Below are 20191 nucleotides of genomic sequence, written 5' to 3'. Positions count from 1 at the left end.
AAAGGAATACCCCACACACACACACATTTGTGGGAATTTGATAATTTGATCAAATGTTTTTTTTTTATTTTTTTAATGTTTATTTAGTTTTGAGACAGAGAGAGACACAGCATGAGCAGGGAAGGGGCAGAGAGAGAGGGAGACACAGAATGTGAAGCAGGCTCCAGGCTCTGAGCTGTCAGCACAGAGCCCGACGCGGGGCTCGAACTCACGAACTGTGAGATCATGACCTGAGCTGAAGTCGGACGCTTAACCGACTGAGCCACCCAGGCACCCCTGATCAAATGTATTTTTGAGGGGAAATTGATACATGCTTTTCCCTACTGGCAGCACTAAAGCATGGTTCTTGGAAAGGAGTATATGTCAGAATATAGGTTGTACATCTCTGATTTGTAAATCATAAAATCAGAAGTTAACATTATGAGATTAAAATACCAAGAAGATGAGCACCACATTGATGATATCACTGATTTTTTAATAGGAATAAGTGCACGTCTGTAGGAACTTGAATTTTGCTATATTCATATATTAACTTGAAGCCATTAAGATTATGGCAGATATCTGTGACGAGAGGAGAAATATACGGGCTTTGAGAAATCATAGATTGTAGCCTTCATAGCATAATCACACGTAAATCTTTGTGAGTGTGTTTGTGGGAAGGTATGTATCTACATACATAGATAATGTGAAAAGGGATCCTTTTTCATAGTGGTTTTTCTTGGCAAGAAACATTTTATAGCATTTTCGCATTTTTCATCCCCCCCATATTCTTCCATTTAAGTTATGTTTCAGTTTTTCATGGAATAGTACCAAAGCAGTAAATTACAATGGAATTTGGGAAAGTACCAAATAATTATCCCTTGCAGTTAAGCTGCTCTGAATGTTCTGTATTGTCATCTGGCGTATAAGATCAAAATTAAGGTATGGTCTCTGGAAGCCAGTTGCAAAACCAAAGAATTCTCTGGTGGTTTTGCATATACAAAGAATTGGATGAATTTTAACAATTGTAGTTAACGCATGCTGTGCTTTAAGTATAAATTCATAACAGGGAGAAGGCAAATCCTGGAGCTACAAACAACATTGGTATAAATGCATTGTGGAGGCATTAAAAAACAAAACATTTCCTTTTGAAAAGGTATGCGTGAAGGAAGAACATAACAGCAATGTGGACCCTCTGGCTGTGGAACCAGTAAAGGTGAAGACCAGGTTTGGATGCTGTTACATAGATATGATAGTGATTATTCATTATAGTTGATTAAAGGGGCTTTCCTCAGCAAACTCTATTTACTAGAGACAGATTCCCACGATTGATTTTGTGGACCACACCTTCTTCGGATGTTAGGTACTTAATTAGGTCCATGCTGTTTCAGTTTTGTGCATTGGGGGTTCCTAAAGCTGTTCCATGTTCTTTCATTCCCTAGGAGTACCCAACAACTGATCTGTTAACTGAAAGGATACAAAATAAAATGAGCAAAAGGAGAAGGTACATGGGATGAAGTCCGGAGGAGGAAATTGGGTGCAAGCTTCCAAAAGTTCTCTCCCTGTGGAATCACAGTGTACCGAATTCCTTTGGCACTGAATTGTGGTAACACATGTGAAGTGTCACCATCAGAGACTCTGTGCCCTAGGGTTTTTTTGGAGGCCGGTTACTTAGGCATTCTCTGCCTGGCATGTACCAAAATTAGAGATTCTCGGAAGGAAAAGAGATATTCAGGATAAATCACTTTGCACAAAGAGCTTAGGGACTGTTAACTACTTAAATGGTAGGAATCCTCCTGACCAATCCAACTACCCAGGTATTTGTCAAGAGCCAGCCTTGCACACCGGCCTTTCTAAGGGTCTCAGTCTCAGCTCTATGTTAAACTTTTCTGTACACATGACATCAGAAGCCCAGTGCCTTCATTTTGGTTTCGTTTCTTTGTTTTTGTTTTTTTTGTATTTTGTTTACCATTTTTTGCTGTCATACCATAATGTGTCGTCAGGGAATTTGTGACAGAAAACTCAGTAGATGAAAAAAAAAAAAAGATTTGCCCTCACAACTTCTAAGACTGCAGGTACGGCTTACTGGTTGAAAGTTACTGAAAAACAGGATGGGTGCTACAGAGCCCAAAATATCTCCACAAAGTACAGTATTATTATAAAAAGAAATATAGGAGCACCTGGGTGGCTCAGTTGGTTAAGCTTCCGACTTTGGCTCAGGTCATGATCTCACAGTTTGTGAGTTCGAGCCCCGCGTTGGGCTCTGTGCTGACAGCTCAGAGCCTGGAGCCTGCTTCGGATTCCGTGTCTCCCTCTCTCTCTGCCTCTTCCCCTGCTCACACTCTGTGTCTCTCTCACAAATAAAAACACATTAAAAAAAAATTTTTAAAGGAAATGTAGGTATATCATGGAGAAATCTGGGTGAACACTCCCTTAGCCAAGATGTTCATATTATTGATAATAGAACAAACCTACATTTTAGGTCTGATATGTACCAAGAAGGACATGATGTTGCTTCACTGTTATTACTGCCAATGCAATATTTTTGTGTTTTTGTATCCTGCATTCTGAGGGAATAGCAGATAAACCCAAATTGATAGTTTCTTCACAATTGCCCGACTGCAGGAGTATAATCGGCCAAAGGGCCCAGCTGCTGTGCTCTAAAATGCACCACCACGCTACATTTACATGGAGGCCAATCTTCCCATGATTGCTCCCCGTCAACACAATAGGGGTCCTAAAACGGATCCATTCTTGGAGGCTGGGACTCCTCTGTCCAAAGCCTTTTCTTCAGGGACCCCCTCCCCTGACAGCTTTCAAGAACTCAGATATAAGGCAGTCTAGGATGATCACCAAATGTTCCAAAACTCCTTCACTCAGGGTCACGTTTGTACCATGATCTGATGATTCTGATGATTCCCTCCCTGAGCTCCCAGCCATTTTCTCTCTCAGATGTTTCCCCCTAATAAAATATCTGTTCTTTAATAGTCTTGCTTAACATCTTGGCGTCCACTCCTTGGAGAACCAGGACAAACCCAACATCTTAGAAACACACCTCTCGGGCTCATTCCCGTTATTTCCTTTTCCCGGTGGTAGCCACTGACTCAATCAATGGCGCAGATTCATTTAGCCTGTTCTGTATTTTATATAAGTGGAATTATACAGTATACACAAAATACATACACGCTGGCTTCATTCACTCAACATCACGTTATGACATTCACCAACATTGTTGGGAGCAGAGGACTTTGTTTAATTGGTGGAGATCATTGTAGTGTGTAAACATAGCATAATCTATTCATCCTATTGTTGATGGGTATCGGGTAATTTCTAATTTTTGGATATCACATTTAGTACTGACATGAACTAAAATGTGTCTTGTGCTTAATATATGATACATTTACTTGAGGAATATTTATATGGATGGAACCAAAACATGAGAGGTAAATGTTCAACTTTAGTAGATAGTTAGAATATTCCAAAGTAGTGACACCAGTGTAGTCATACTTTCTCAGTAGTGATATGCAAGTGTTGGCATCTTTACTCAATATTTTTTTGTTTGTTTTTTTTTTTTTAATTTTAGCCTTTCTAATCAGAGTGTGCTGGTATCTCATAACAACATAATTTGTATTTCCCTTATGACATGGAGTTTAGTACCTTTTCATGATTACTGGCTCACTTGACATCCTCTTTTCTGAATTTACTCAAGTCTTTTTTCCATATTTTGTGTCGGGATGCCTGTCTTATTGATCGGAAGACTTAGATTTTACATAAGAGTCCTTTGTTGCACACATTTTGAAAATCTCTCTTTTTGCCTTTTCATTCTTTCAGTGTGTTTTGATTAGCAGTGTTTCTTAACTTCAAAATAGTACCAGGGAATGCAAGCTGGTGCAGCCACTCTGGAAAACAGTATGAAGATTCCTCGAAAAACTAAAAATAGGACTACCCTACGACCCAGCAATTGCATTTATCCATAGGATACAGGTGTGCTGTTTCAAAGGGACACATGCACCTCCATGTTTATAGCAGCACTATAAACAATGGCCAAAGTATGAAAAGAGCCCAAATGTCCATCGATGGATGAATGAATAAAGAAGATGTGGTATATAGATACAATGGAGTATTACTCGGCAATCAAAAAGAATGAAATCTTGCCATTTGCAACTACGTGGATGGAACTGGAGGGTTATTATGCCAGGTGAAATTAGAGAAAGACAAAAATCATATGACTTCACTCAAATGAGGACGTTAAGAGACAAAACAGATGAACATAAAGGAGGGGACACAAAAATAATATAAAAACAGGGAGGGGGTCAAAACAGAAGAGATTCATGGAGAACAAACAGGGTTATGGGAGGGGTTGTGGGAGGGGGGATGGGCTAAATGGGTAAGAGGCACTAAGGAATCTACTGAAATCATTGTTGCACTATATGCTAACTAATTTGGATGTAAATTAAAAAAAAAAATAAAACAAGTTTAAAAAGTATATAAAATAGTACAATTTTTCAATTTTTTATTTCACAGTGTGATTTTTGTTTATTTTTGGTTTTTTTTTTTGGTTAAGAAATTCTTCCTACTTAAAAAGAGGGAGGGAGAAATTCTTTCCAGTCCAAGTAAGAAAGAAGTTCTGTTTCTTTCCCTTTTTTAAAAAAACTTATTCTAATTTATCTTTTTAAATTTATTTTTGAGAGCAAGAGAGAGCATGAGCAGGGGAGGGGCAGGGAGTGAGGGAGACACAGAATCCGAAACAAGCTCTGAGCTGTCAGCACAGAGCCTGACACGGGGCTCAAACTCACAGACCGTGAGATCATGAACTGAGCTGAAGTCAGACGCTTTACCAACTGAGCCACCCAGGCGCCCCTGTTTCTTTCCTAAATTATCATTGTTTGCTCTTCAAATTTAAATCTGCAGACCTTTTGGAATTTGTATTTTTATATTCTATGAGACAGTGATCAGCATTTTTTCCCTGTAGACATATCCAACTGACTGAGAACTGTATATTAGTGAGACCTCTTTACCCTCTCTGTTGTAGTGTTTTCTTTATACACATCAAGGTGTAATGTCTGTTTCAATATAGATTTTGATGTCTATTCACTCATTCGTCTATTCTTGAGCAAACTCCAGACTTACAGATTTTTAAGATTTAGTGTATACTAATATAAATAAGTCCTCTGTTTTATTCTTATTTAGACTCTTCTTAGCTCTTTTGTAATGTTTCTAATCATCATTTTCTAGGGGAAAATGCTGATATTGTTATTGGAGTTTGATTGATACTATAGATCATTTTGGTGAGTATTGAGATCTTTGTAATACTGAGTCTTGAAGCCATGAATATCATTATTTATTTTTTAAGAGTATTTCTTCGAGAACATAAAAGTGAATCCCCATATAATAAGATGCACATACATAGACTCCAAAACATTTAAAGGACCTACATATGAAAGACAGGTCTAGAAATTTATTTTAAGCAGGAAGAAATAGATACCTTTCCCTTAGGAGTTTCAAAGGACAGAGATTAAGAAGAAATTTAGTAGTTATCTTACAATTAATGATTTCTATTCAATGAAGGACACAATAGACACAATTTAAAAACACATGCCCACTTAGGAAAGAATATTTGTAATTTCTAAAACTGACAAGGTATCAATAATCAGAATGTGCAATGAAAATGAGGAAAGAAAAAGGTAGCATCCACAAGAGAAAAGGGGCCAAGGGTATAAGTAGGCATTTACAAATGAGGCTCCTGAGCATTTGAAAAAATTATCACACTTATTAGAAACTAGAGCAACTTAATTAAAACTGTGTGATACTACTATACATTTAATAGTATCATAGTTATACTGCCAGTAGTAACAACTGGCAAAAGTTAGGGTGACAAGTCTTCCAAATGGAGGTGAAGAGATAGTTATACAAAAAGACAGCTCTTGTTAACGTGGACTGGTATAATGATTCAATCTGGCTGATACTAAATTTAAGTATACATGTATGCTACGAAGTAATTTCCCTCTTGGATAGGTCTTCCCAAGAAATTCTCACATAGGTCCGTAAGTGAACATGTGTGTTCATTTCATTGTTTCTGGCAGTAGGAATGGGAAGAGTAGATCGATGAAATGTTGGGAAAAAAGGTAGAGGCAAACCGAGAGACAGACTCTTAACTATACAGAACAAACTGATGGTTGCCAGAGGGGAGGTGTGTGTGGGATGGGTTAAATAGGTGATGGGAGGGGCACCTGCCTGGTTCAGTCAGTAGAGCAATACAACTCTTGATCTCAGGGTTGTTGAGTTCACTCCCCATGTTGGGTGTGAAGCCTACTTAAAAAAAATAAATAAAATCTTAAATGAATAGGATAGAATAGAATAGAATAGAATAGAATAGAATAGAATAGAATAGAATAGAATTAAGGAGTGCACTTACTGTGATGAGTACCAGGTATTGTATGTAAGTGCTGAATCACTAAATTATACACCCGAAACTAATATTACACTGTATGTTAACTAACTCGGATTTAAATACAAACTTTAAAAAAATGTGGGTGCAGAAAATGGAGTTCTATAAACTAGATAAGATGGGTGGATAAATCTTAAAAACATACAGCTGAGTGGATAATATAAACACCAGGATAAATTTTATGACACAGTATCACTTATATAATAAGTAAAAACACGTGCACAAACTGCATCATACTACATTCAAGATTTCAATTGACTTGTACATTGGGAAGAATTTCTGTGTCTGCTCTGTGTGCCATGTTGCATTAAGCCAGGCACAGTTCTTAGAGGATGATTTCCCAGAATTTGGAACACAAAACCATTAAAAAAGACACAAGAATACTGTAATTATTATTCCACTGACTTCTGGGTTTCAATGTTGTTGAAGCAATGAACCAAATCCAAAATACTGCATTATTTTCCTACAGGAAAATAATGTGATTTTCCATGAATTCAGTCACATACTTAAAGAAAAAAAAAGGAAGAGTGCACGACTATAGAACTATTTAATAGTGATAACCAATAAATTCAAATGTATGGATCGGTTTTTTTAATATCTGGATTCAAAAAAATTTAGGCATATTTCACACAATAGTAAAATTTTTTTTAACCCGGCTTGAATATAAATTGTTAATAAACAAAGATTTTTCCTTTTCCTTTTTTCTTTTAAGTTTATTTATTTAAGTAATCTCTACACTCAACCTTGGGCTTAAACTCATGATCCTGATATCAAGACTTGCACGCTCTTCTGACTGAGCCAGCCAGGTGCCCCCTAATTTTATTTTTCTTAAACATAATTGCACAATATCTTTAGGCTTTAAAAATGTTCTTATCAGGGGTACTTGTTGGTTCAGGCGGTGGAGCATGTGACCCTTGATCTCCTGGTGGTGAGTTCAAGCCCCACATGGGGGGTGGAGCCTACTTAAAAAACATGTTCTTATCAGTAAGAGATAGATACTAATATATTTATATGTGAAAGTGCCTCTCTGGAATTTGCTTTAAAATAGTCAATGCAAAAATAAAAATTGAGAATGTGTTAGAGGAAATAAGTGATCCTGGCCAGTTCAAGAAGGAATGAAAAATAAAGAGAAGGTATACAAATTGGAAAGGAAGAAATAAAATGGTTGTTACTTACAATTAACATGATTTTTTAAGTTTACTTATTTTGAGAGAGAGAGAGAGAGAGAGAGAGCGAGCAAGCAGGAGAGGGGGCAGAGAGAGAGGGAGAGAGATAGAATCCCAAGCAGGCTCCATGCTCTCAGTGCAGAGCCCAACTCGGTCCTCAATCTCAGGAACCTTGAGATTATGACCTGAGCGAAAACCAAGAGTCAGTCCCTTAACCGGCTGAGCCACCCAGGCACCCCACTTAAATTAACATGATTAAGTGTATAGAAAGTCCAGATGAATGTGGTGTTAACACTGAAATTTATAGATGAGTTTGGCAAGTGAAGTTTCTGTCATTTCATCAAGTATTACATATATACATATACATATACATATACACATATACATCTATATATTTCACAGAAATATATGTACATATATATACATATATATTACATATATACGTATATATACGTATATACATATACATATACATATACATATACGTATATATTACATATATTACATATATGTAATATATACGTATATATACGTATTATATATATATTGTTGTTGTTGTTAGAGAAAGTAGTACAAGCAGGGGAGAAGGGCAGAGGAAGAGAGAGAATCTTAAGCAGGTTTCACACTCAGCTCAGAGCTGATGCCAGGCCTGATTCCATGACCCCGGGATCATGATCTGAGCCAAAATCAAGAGTTGGACGCTCAACTGACTGAACCACCAACACCTCTACAAATATATTTTTATAAAGGTGTTTACAGTATCATCATAGTATCTCATGATGTTCTCTTTAATTTCTGATACTTGCTATTTTTCATATATGTCTTTTTAAAAAATCATTCTCACCATACTTTTATCAATTTCATTGCTTTCCCCATGGGGTGATCTTTTGACCTTCTGTGGAAGGCGGGATCCACTTAATTTTGTTGGTACTTCGCTAATCTGCTCTTATTTTCTTCTATCTGCTTTCTTTGGTTTTGTTATTCGTTAATTAAATTTCTGAGATTAGTTTTTTCCAGAGGGATTTTCAGCTTCTCCTCTATTTTAATACATGCATTTAAGGCTCAACATTTTCCCATGTGTGTACCTGTTAAAATCTCCAGTTCCAACTGAGTTTGAATCTTTCTCTGTCATAGTTCAATTTTCGCTTTATAAAATACAAACTGAAGTTATTACTTTCTGGTACCTTGAAACTTTTATCATTACGAAAAGTGGCCCTATGCCAAGTAATGTTTTTCCCCCTTAAAGTTCACTTGGCCTAATACTGATATGACAAATTTTATAATGATAGGAATAATTTGAGGCTTAGGATGATGACCGACATCTTCCCGTACAAAGGATTTCCACTCGCTTCTGCAAGGGTCAGAAGATGCCAACAATTCACTTTCATGCAGTTTCAAGGACTGAGCTGATTTAACGTTTGCCAGTGAAGGCCCAGTTTCCTTTTGCTCCTATTCCTATGGTGGAGCTCTTTGGAATTTACTAGGAAGCATCTGTGGTTAAAAAAAAAAAAAAAAAAAGGATTTACGTGCTTTAGTCCCTTGAGCATATCGAAAGTGCTACTTAGCTTCTCGGCTTTTCGTGAACAGAATCTACACTCTTCTAAGTGCTGAGATGACGTGCTAAAATGGCAAGGCAACTGCAGGAGACCCTCGCAGGGATCCCTGGAAGTGAAATAGAATAGTCGAGCACTTCCGCATCAGGGGCGTGGCTTTGTCTGTTTTCCGCTCCGACCTTAGGCGAAGGGTAGTCTGGAGAGCCTTGTTGTCACCGTAGCCGCAGCGCGACGCAGCTTGGCCCCTGCGGTCCCGACCTCCGTATAGTCTCGCACTCCGCAGCGACTGTAAGCCTGGGCTGTAAAGGTTTTTCCCTGCGGCATTCTGGGAAGTGTAGTCCAGGAACTCCGAGTAGTCGCAGGTACTTCCATTCAATACGGTGGTGCTGGTGAATTCTGGGAAGTGTAGTCCAGGAGCTCCGGTGACCGCAGGCATTTCCGCCCCAGGAGGACGCCGTAGCAGCCATCTTTTCTCTGATTGTAGGGTTTCGGGTCCGCTGTTCACGACCCGTTCAAACTTCCCCGGAACGCCCCCGGGGCCAGCAGCCACCAGCCTTTCATTGGGAGAGAAAGAGGAGCAGCGGCTAAAAACGGAGGTTAGATGGTCGAGGGGGTGTGATTTGCGTTTTCCTGGGCGGAGCTTCTTCGCGTTGGGGAAGTGCCCGGGATGGGGCGGGTTCTGGTTGTGCTTCCCCGGGTTAGAGGGTCTCCCGGGCTCTCTGCACCTGTGTCCTGGCTCCCCACCTACGACCACCCCCTCTTCATGCGGTATCGCATTGGGTGAGTTACTTAATCCCTCTATGTCTTGGTTTGCTGTTTTGTAAAAGGGGAGTAAAAGTAATACCTTCCTAATACAGTGCCGTGGGGAGAAAACCAAGAGAGTACAAGCAAAAGATTTAAAACTACCTGGCGGGAGGGTTGTGGTTATTAATACTACTGTAATTATCCGAGAAGCTCCCGTTTCTCAGACTCTGCGAGCCCAGGATGCTGAATTGTCCTGGACTCCTGACCTTTTTTTGGAAGGAGAGGGTTGCTTCTAGTTGATACCGGGGAATGTGATTTATTGGGAATGGAAAGAATACTGGTATTTCACAACCTCCTTTCCTTCCCCAGCCCTGACTTCTCAACAAGCACTGCAGGGAGGAGGCAACAGAGCCCCACGTGAGTAGGACTTGCCATTCTTCTACCAAGATAGTCACCTAAACTGGAGAAAGTGTGGGACACGCACTTGGGCATGGGTGATGATTACAACTGAGCCTTCGTTGCAGAGTTCCGTTCTAAAAGCTTTACACAGATGAACACATTCCCCCCTCACACAATGGCTCTTTGAAGTACTGCTGTTTTTCCTACTTAAAAAAAATTTTTTTTTAATATTTTTAATTTACTTTTGAGAGAGACAGAGCAGGAGCAGGAAGAGGGGCAGAGAGAGAGGGAGACACAGAATCCGAAGCAGGCTCTATCTAGGCTCTGAGCTGTCAGCACAGAGCCTGACACGGGGCTCGAACCCACGAACCCTGGGTATGATGACCTGAGCCAAAGTCAAATGCTTCACGGACCTAGGTGCCCCCATGTTTTTCCTGCTTTAAAGATGAGAGACTGAGGTGGAGAACATAGCCCATTTGTCCATGGGCATCCAGGTAGTAGGAGGCAGAGCGGGACATTCTGAAGCCATCACCTGAGTTCATGAATCTCTTTGATATATTCTCCTTGAGCATAAGGAACTGGCTAGAATCATTGTGAAAACATTTTGGGACTTGACTGCAGGGACCTTGAGAGCAAGGTTTAGGGTATTCTAAGAATTTCTTATATTTTTTTAAACCGTTTTTTAAGTGTATTTATTTTGAGAGTGCGTGCGCGCAGGTGGGGGAGGGGGAGAGGGAGAGAGAATCCCAAGCAGGCTCCCTGCTTTCAGCTCCGAGCCCAGCTTAGGGCTTGATCCCACAAACCATGAGATCATGACCTGAGCTGAAACCAAGAATCTGATGCTTAACCTACTGAGCCACCTCGGTGTCCGAAATCTCTAAAGTAGATTTTTGGTCTGTGTCATTTGTTTTAAATAATATACATATTTTTTAATTTTTAAAAGTTTATGTATCTGAGAGAGAGAGCAAGCACAAGTTGGGGAGGGGCAGAGAGAGAGAGAGAGAAGAGAGAGAGAAAATCCCAAGCAGGCTCTGCACCGTCAGCACAGAGCCTGATGTGGAGCTCGAACTCACGAACTGTGAGATCATGACCTGAGCCAAAGTCAAACACTTAACCAACTGAGCCGCCCAGTCGCCCCTAAATAATACTTATATCATAGAAGTAACCTAATCATTATGGAAAATACAGAAATGCATATAAATACAAATGTTAACTACCCATAACCTTGGAATGTAACAGTAACAACAACAACATTTTAGCCTGTCTGGTTGCTCTATGTATATTTGTGTTTAGTGGAGGTTGCTTTCTTTGGGCCAGATGGGATACTGCCGTGCTCCTGAAACTGTGGCCCACAGAGCAGTGGCCTTGGCATCACTTGGGTAGAAATGCTCATCCTTGAGCCCCTTCCGAGACCTTTTATTTAAACTTTCTGCCCATGGGACCCAGGAATCTGCATTCCAGCAAGATTCTGGGGAGATTCCTGTGCACGTGAAAATTCCAGAAGCTCAGGAAAAGGCTCTTGTCTGGAAGCTGAGACCTGGAAAATGGACCTTGCTGGAGGTCACAGATAAAACTGAGCTGGGTGCACCATAGCCCCGCTCAGTCCAGTGATTTCTCCCCCTCCCTCCCCCCCCCCCCCCGACTCATTCTTGTCAGCTGTCGTGTGTGCTTGCAGTGTATTGACTTGAGCAGAAGGCAGCTGGCAAGTGTAGAGTCAAACTGGAGGGGACTGGAGGATGTGTGTACTTTGGGGAGTGAATTTGTTGCCATCTTTTGTAATAGAGAAATTCTTCCGGAAGTTTGAAGATCAGCTAGTAGTTACTGTTAACATAAGATATTTTTGCGATAGTCACCTTTATCAGAACTACTGCTATTATTACTATTCTTTTTTTTTTTTTTAATGTTTATCTTTGAGACACAGAGCGTGGGTGGGGGAGGGGCAGAGAGAGGGAGACACAGAATCCGAAGCAGGCGCCAGGCTCTGAGGTATCAGCACAGAGCCCGACGCGGGGCTCGAACTCACGGACCGTGAGATCGTGACCTGAGCTGAAGTCGGATGCTTAACCGACTGAGCCACCCAGGAGCCCCATTACTGTTCTTATAGCTATGACTATTTCCTATTTTCTTTCACTTTTTTTTTTTAGTATGTTTTTTAAATGTTTATTTATTTTTTAGAGAGATAGAGCCGGGGAAGGGCAGAGAGAGGGAGAGAGAAAGAGAGGGAATCCCAAGCAGGCTTCACACTGCCAGTGCAGACAGAGCCCGATGCGGGGCTTGAACTCAGGGACCGCAAGATCACGACCTGAGCTGAAATCAAGAGTCTGCAAGGACACTTAACCGACTACGCCACCCAGGCACCCCTCACTTTTTCTTTTTATGTACCTTCAGACTTCTAGAAAAGTTGCAAAAATAGCATAACGAAGTCTCATATCTTCATCAGATTCATCAGTTACTAACTTATATTTTGCCTATTTGCTCTGTCAGTGAGTGTCAGCCCCAAACCACCAGGGACGTCTCTGTAATCAAAGCATTAGGTTGGTTTCAGCTTGTGGGAAGCAAGGAAGCCCCCACACCCAGGGTGTCTTGGTAAGAGGCTGTTAAGTGGGGCTGCTTACAGGGTTTCTGCCTTGTGTAAACTGAGTTGGGGAGTTTTAAGCAGTGAGAGTTTGATCTGGTTTGGATGCTGTCAGGAAGCAGAAGCAATTTGATGACTGAATGTTGTAATAATTTTTGTCTAGTAGATGGGAGAAACAAAATGAGACTGCAGTTGTCACTATTAATAAACTAGTCACTCACGTTAGCTGGGGGTGGGCTACAACAAAGAATGTCTTTGTGTCTGTGTTACAAAGTGTCTCATCCTTTAAAAAAAAATTTTTTTTTAAATGTTTATTTATTTTTGAGAGTGAGAGAGCACGAGCAGGGGAGGGGCAGAGGAATCAAAGGATCTGAAGCAGGCTCCAGGCTCCGAGCTGTCAGCACAGAGCCCAACGCAGGGTTTGAACTCCTGGACCATGAGATCATGACCTGAGCCAAAGTTGGACGCTTAACTGACTGAGCCACCCAGGCGTCCTGTGTCCTGTCCTCTTCCTGTTGATCATGATCACTGAGTGGCCCTGTCAGATTCTCACTGATCGGTGGCAAACACCAAGCTCTAGCTGTTTGCTGCTGTTAGCTTTCAAGCCCCCCCCGCTTTTTTTTTCTCTTTCACAGCTTTATCATACTTGTATATTGTTATGTTTTTTTGCTGAACCATTTGAGAGCGAGCTATAGACTGATCAATATGGAATTAATTATGATGATAATGTACTGTTATCTAATCCACAGTACAAATTTCAGTTTTTTTCAGTTCTTCCAAGAAAGTCTTTGAGAGCAATTTCCTTTTTCTAGTTCAGGGTTCAGTCCTGTGATATGCGTTGAACTTAGTTTTTGTTTTATTAGTCTTTATTCTAGAATGATTCTGGGGCGCCTGGCTTGCTCAGTCTGTAGAGCATGCAACTCCAGATTTTGGGGTTATGAGTTTGAGCCCCTTGTTGGATATAAAGATTACTTAAAACTTGGGGCGCCTTGGGTGGCTCGGTCAGTTGAGTGTCTGACGTCGGCTCAGGTCATGATCTCTTGGTTCGTGGGTTCATGCCCCGCGTCAGGCTCTGTACTGACAGCTCAGAGCCTGCACCTTGCTTCAGATCCTGTGTCTCCCTCTCTCTCTTCTCCTCCCCTGCTCACATGCTGTCTCTCTCTCTCTCAAAAATAAACATTAAAAAAAAAAAATTTTTAAAAACCTCGGGGCACCTGGGTGGCTAGTTGGGTAAGCGTCCGACTTCGAGTCAGGTCATGATGTCACAGTCCGTGAGTTCAAACCCCGCGTCGGGCTCTGTGCTGACAGCTTGGAGCCTAGAGCCTGCTTCGGATTTTCTCTTTGCCTGTGTCTCTGCTTCCCCCCTACCCCATTAAACATTAAAATAAACATTAAACGTTTAAAAAAATTTTTTAAAGGTTACCTAAAACAAAAAGATAGAATAATTCCTCAGACTTCATTTATGTAATTTAGATGATGGTATTCTTGAAGAATATTGGCAAATTATTTTGTAGAATGTCCCTCTTTTTTGGTTTATCTGATATTTGTTTATGATTTGATTCAGGCTGTACGTTAGCAACAGGGATGCTACAGAAGTCAGTGGTAAGGCCACCTTCTTGGTGCATCACGGGAGGCACCTGTCAGTTTGTTGGTTTGACCCAACTGCTGGTGTCAAATTTGTTTTCTTGGGTAAGGTGTCTGCCAGGTTCCTGTTTTCCCTTTTGCAGTTAATATTTTATTTATTTATTCCCAAACTTTCACCATTTTTTGGCATCCATTGATAATTTTCTATCTTTCTTTCATTCTACTTTTTTTTACCTTGCCTTCTGCCAGAGGGGGAACTTTTTCTTCCTACCTATTTATTTCTTATACATTCCTTTATTTGTAACAGTATGGTTACAACTCAGATGTCTGTCTTTTTTATTTAAATTAGGTCAGGACTGTCAACCTATTTTTTGTTGTAGAAGCTTGGGTTTTATTAGTTTTCTTTATCTCCATGCATACTTGTCAAAAGTGCACTTCCTGCTTAAAAAGAAACTTCACTTGGGGTGCCTGGGTGGTTCAGTGGGTTAAGCATCTGACTTCGGCTCAGGTCACGATCTCACGATCCGTGAGATCCAGCCCTGCTTCAGGCTGTGTCCTGACAGCTCGGAGCCTGGAGGCTGTTTTGGATTCTGCCTCCCTCTCTCTCTGCCCAGACTCTCTCTCTCTCTCTCTTTCAAAAATAAATAATAAACATTAAGAAAAAAAGAAAGAAACTTCACTTATTTTTGTAACTTTTATAAAAAGTTGGCCATGTCTCTCTAAATATTGTCATTGAGGTTCCAAATTATTAGGAAGACAACCGGAGATGTGGAGCAGTTAATAAGACTCTCACCCGACAGAGCGACAACCTTTGATCTCTGTGTATTTTAACGATATTCTCTCGGTAGAGAGAATCTAAACTATAGAGTCTTATTCTGCAGAATGTGTCCCTGCATTTGCAAAGAAATAAGGAACTGGCAGGGCTCTGGGAGCTTTCCACCTCTTCCGTGGTCCCAGGACGTTGGTAGCGTTATTCTCCCCCACTTGCACATGACAAAACCGAGGCAGAGAGACGTTAATGATCTGCCCAAGATGACACTGCTACTGAATAGCCTAGCCGGGATTTCAGCCCATGCACACTGACTCCAGAGCCAGCTCTTACTGGTGCGGTCTCAATTTAGATCATACCCGGGATAAGAATTCCTACAGCGGAAGCTGCAGGGGCACTGTGGTGGAGCCATTTTTGTGGTTGGGCAGGTGTTCCTTGAACTATGGAAGGGATAGAGGACGCGTATCTGGTATACCTGTCTCATTCTGCTTGTGAAGCTTGTTCACCTGCGTCGTGCCGAGGAAGGAGTGCCCTTACTGATTCACAGTGAGCCGTCCCCTAGGTTAGTGACGTACCTGACTGATTGCCACTGACTTCTTTCTCCTTTCTCAGTCTGTCTTCCTAGGATTCTGTTTCTCCAGAAGGAACGAGAAAATGAGCTTGTTCAAGGTGAGTACGGCTTGCCTTTTTTGCTGTTAAAAATGTCCTTTTAGTCCTCCAAGGCTGGACATAAGTTCTTCTCTCTTTAGTTTTTGTCTTTTAAATTTGTTAAAAAAATTTTTTTTAACATTTATTTATTTTTGAGAGAGTGAGTCGGAGCTAGCGGGAGAGGGGCAGAGAGTGAGGGAGACACAGAATCCGAAGCAGGCTCCAGGCTCAGCGCGGTCAGCACAGAGCCCCATGTGGGGCTCAAATTCGCAAACCACGAGATCGTGACCTGAGCCAAAATCGAAATCAAGAGTAGGACGCTTAACTGACTGAGCCACCCAGGCATCCCCATCTTCATTTTAAATATAAAGAAAAGGGGTTAGGAAAAAGGTACCTGCTTAAGTTCACACAAGAAAACCAGGGATCTGGAGGCAGAGTGTGGTGTTCAAGTGAAGACAGGTACAGGAGGAGAGAGTGTTTCATCCAGGGACCTGGCATGCCCTTTGGGTTATTTCCACATAGAATGCTACTCCTCACCTGATCCCACCTCAGTGGGACGGCAGGTGCCATCAAACACTCCTGCGGCTAAACTGTTAAATGTTTCTGGGGTAATTGCCAACGTTAGTTAAAAAGTAAAACCTTTTTAGTATAGGATGCAGCGATTCAAATCCTAGGGAGTTTGCTTTTTATAGTGTTCACTGAGAGGGCCGGGTGAATAGACAAGCTTTCCTTTCCATAGGAACACTTCCTTTTTTTTTTAAGGTTCTGTATTTATTTTGAGAGAGTGTGAGCGGGCTAGGGGCAGAGAGAGAGGGAGAATCCCAAGCAGGTTCCGCGTTGTCCGTGCAGAGCCTGATGCAGGGCTCGAACCCAAAACGCCGTGAGTGAGCTGAAATCAAGTCGAATGCGTAACCGACTGAGCCGCCCAGGTGCCCCTCATGGCAGCACTTGGGACAAGGCTGCGGGAAATCCGCGTGTGGCACTGGTAGGGTAGGAGCGGCGCTGGGAAACCTACACATTGCTCAGGGGCCAGAGCAACCTCCCCCCCCCCCCCCATCCTTCCCACCTCTCGCAGTGGACATCGGGTGTACGATGGAGGTCGTGTGTGTTTGTCGTAGGAGGCAGTGACCTTCAGGGATGTGGCAGTGGCCTTCACGGAGGAGGAGCTGGGACTGCTGGACTCTGCCCAGAGGAAGCTGTACCAGGATGTGATGTTAGAAAACTTCAGGAACCTGGTCTCCGTGGGTGAGGACAGCCCCCCTCTGGAGTATCTTTGTGACCTTTGGGGGCTCTTGAGATGGTTCTCTGAGTTTGGGGAGTGAACTTTTCCATTTCCTACGGGACATAGGATGTCTCTGGTCTTTGTGAACGGGATCTTTCAGGTCTTCTTTATTTGGGTTTGGTAAAGAACTATAAATGGACTATGTATACTGCTACGCTTTGCCTATTCGATTTCAGATTTCACTCCTATCCCATTAATGCATTATTAAACTGATTTATTGAGGTCTGTGAGCAACTTTGAATGAAATAAATAAGGTAGAGGATATCAGCTTCTGAGGACGCATTGCAGCAAAAACTGGCTGAGTGCAGGAGTGTGTGAGGGCCAGTGGGAGGGATTTAGTGAACACGGACATTGGTCAGAAATAGAGCATTCAAACGTTGTTTCAACAGTACATATCTTTAGGTATGCATTTGGGTCATGAAATAAATGCTATGTATTTAGCTTTGGGGTCATGATTTAAAACAGGTTGGAAAAACACAGCTTTCGATACCTCGAATATGCAGTTGGAACTCAAAAAGTTTCCAGTAAATTTTAGCCCTCGTGTGTTCGTTCTTTGTTTTTAATTTTTTTTTAACGCTTATTTATTTTTGAGAGAGAGAGACAGAGCAAGAGTGGGGGGAGGGCAGAGAGAGACACACACAGAATCTGAAGCAGGCTCCAGGCTGTCAGCGCTGAGCCCGATGCGGGGCCCGAACTCATGAACTGTGAGATCATGACCTGAGCCGAAGTTGGCCGTTTAACTGACTGAGCCACCCAGGCGCCCCTCTCATGTGTTCGTTCTAACTCGTGACTTTGCATGTTCTTAGGACACCAATCCTTGAAACAAGATAAATGGCGTATAGAAAGAGAAGAGAAGCTTTGGTCGATGAAGACCACGGCCCAGATGGAGAGAAATGTGGGTAAGAACCAAGCACGTGTGAGTTCTGACAGTTTCCTGACCATCCTTGTTGTTTCTCGCCACCCCTGTGCTGTTGTCCGTGTCCAGTTGCCACAGCTCTTTCCTGGATTGTGTGACTCCTCCTACAGTCTGTTCTTCAAGTAGCAGCCAGAGTGATCCTTTGTAACTTCAGGCCAGGTGAGGCTAGTCTTCTGTTCAGAATTCTCTTATGGCTTCGTTTACGTAGAATGAGAACCACTGACAACAGCCTCCGGAACGTCCTCTGTGGTCTGCCGTTCATCCCCCACTGCCTTTCCGAATACATCCGTCCTCCCTCTTGCCCCATCTTTTCTGCCTACAGCGTCCGCTCTGCCGTTCCCCAGACCCGCAAAGGAAGCTTCTGCCTCAGAGCCCTTCACTCGTTCTCCTCTCTGCCTGGAATACCCTTCCACCTCCAATCCTTCAGGCCCCTTCTCTCCTTCTTTTGGGTCACTCAGTTTTAATATCATGTTTGGGCTCTGACCACCCTGTCGAAAATGCCTTCCCCTCTCTACTCTCTGTGCCCTGCTTTATTCTGTGTCTGAGCCCTTGACCTCACCTCACATATATTTTTGTTCATTGCTTATTACCTTTCTCTCCTCACTGTAGTGTAATTTTTAAAAGTGGGGGGATTTTTCTGTTTCTTGTTCACTATCCTTAGTGCTTAGAACAGTCCTGGTACATGGCAGGGGATCTGTAAATATTTGTTGAATAAATGAATGAGTTCCCGTAGAGGGAAACCTGCCTTCAATGGAGATAGCTGATAGGTGGTGAACAGATCCACGTGAATAGGGGATATTGCAAACCAGTTTTTGTCTTTAAATGAATTCCTGACCTAATTCCGATGTTTCTGGTGCCCCTGGTATACGTGCGTGTGCATGTGTGTGTTTGCCTTTCTGTACAAATTGACCCGCACCAACTTGTACAGAAACCTATACAGAACCTGCAGCACTGTCATTATAACCAAACTGAATAACATTCTTTTCCTGTGACTTTCCATTAGTAGCAGAGCATATTCATTTGGGGAGGAATTGTTTTTTTAATTGTGGATTCTTCTGTCCAGTTAGGCAGCTCCTCCATAGAAGGGAAAATATTCAGTTTCCGTGTCTCTCGTATCATAGAATGAAAGGTCTCAGAAAATAGCAAGCTTGTGAGTTAGCCTTTCCCTTAAAAGATTTGCCCAACTGCATCCCATTTGCTGCTTCCAAAATCCACAGGTATAATAAGAAGTGGATCTTAACGTTGTTACCTCAGACATTGTGTTTGTGTATTTAAATGTATGACTTTTGAAGGCGTTTCGTATAATGACACCTTTATTGCTTGCGATGATTCTCTATTCGTTTCTGATCTGTTTCTTCTAAATATTGTAAGCTATGGAATTGATTTCCCAGCTCACTAAGAAACCATTCTTCACTTTGAAAATTGTTCTTGTTGAAGACCAATGGATCTATATCCACAATTTTTCCACGCTGTCTTCAAAGAGTCGGCATTCGTCCCTGGCCTCTAAATTTGATTCTTACTTGGCAGAGTAGTGTGGGGAGGGTGATTAGGGTATATTTAGAGAGATAGTACAGGGGCGCCTGGGTGGCTCAGTGAGTTAGGTGTCCGTCTTCGGCTCAGGTCGTCCCTGATCTCACGGCTGGTGAGTTTGAGCCCTGCGTCGGGCTCTGTGCTGACAGCTCGGAGCCTGGAGCCTGCTTCGGATTCTGTGTCTCCCCCTCTCTCTGCTCCTCCCCTGCTCATGCGCGTGCGCTCTCCCCCTCTCTCTCTCTCTCTCTCTCTCTCTCAAAAAATAAAAACATTAAAAAAAATTTTAGATAATACAAAAGTCTCAGAAGGATCTAGTGCGTAAGTCTTCATGCTTTTCTTTCTTTAGCACCTTTGATTTTCTCCTCAGTACCCCCTTGGTGTACTGCTGCCTCTGGTGCCGCCTTTCACTTTTCTTAGTAATCTGTATTTACCTGTCCTTTTCTTATTTCAAAAAATGTTTTATTTTTATGTTTTTTAATTTTTATTATTTATTTAAACATTAATTTATTTTTGAGAGACAGAAAGAGCATAAGCAGGGGAGGAGCAGAGAGAGAGGGGGAGACACAGAATCTGAAGCAGGCTCCAGGCTCTGAGCTGT

General features: G+C 41.9%; 1 protein-coding gene across 4 annotated transcripts in view; it reads left to right on the top strand.

The window, feature by feature from the left end:
- The first annotated feature begins 9419 nt into the window (after positions 1-9419).
- LOC102971018 (zinc finger protein 227) overlaps positions 9420-20191 on the top strand; it is a 45363-nt gene continuing 34591 nt past the window's right edge. The window contains exons 1-6 of one of the 4 annotated variants that reach the window (XM_042968343.1): positions 9420-9508; positions 9631-9742; positions 10260-10307; positions 15830-15886; positions 16984-17110; positions 17954-18046. In XM_042968343.1, coding sequence (XP_042824277.1) covers positions 15872-15886; positions 16984-17110; positions 17954-18046 — 235 coding nt within the window. In that variant the 5' untranslated portion in view covers positions 9420-9508; positions 9631-9742; positions 10260-10307; positions 15830-15871. Of the gene's footprint in view, positions 9509-9570; positions 9743-9767; positions 9927-10259; positions 10308-15829; positions 15887-16983; positions 17111-17953; positions 18047-20191 lie in introns of those variants that run through there. The other 3 variants (XM_015539499.2, XM_015539494.2, XM_015539495.2) reach the window with 3 other exon arrangements.

This window comes from Panthera tigris, chromosome E2 (genome assembly GCF_018350195.1).
Source record: "Panthera tigris isolate Pti1 chromosome E2, P.tigris_Pti1_mat1.1, whole genome shotgun sequence".
NCBI lineage: Eukaryota > Metazoa > Chordata > Mammalia > Carnivora > Felidae > Panthera > Panthera tigris.
Note: the sequence above shows the minus strand (reverse complement) of the source record. Positions and strands in the feature narration are given on the sequence as shown.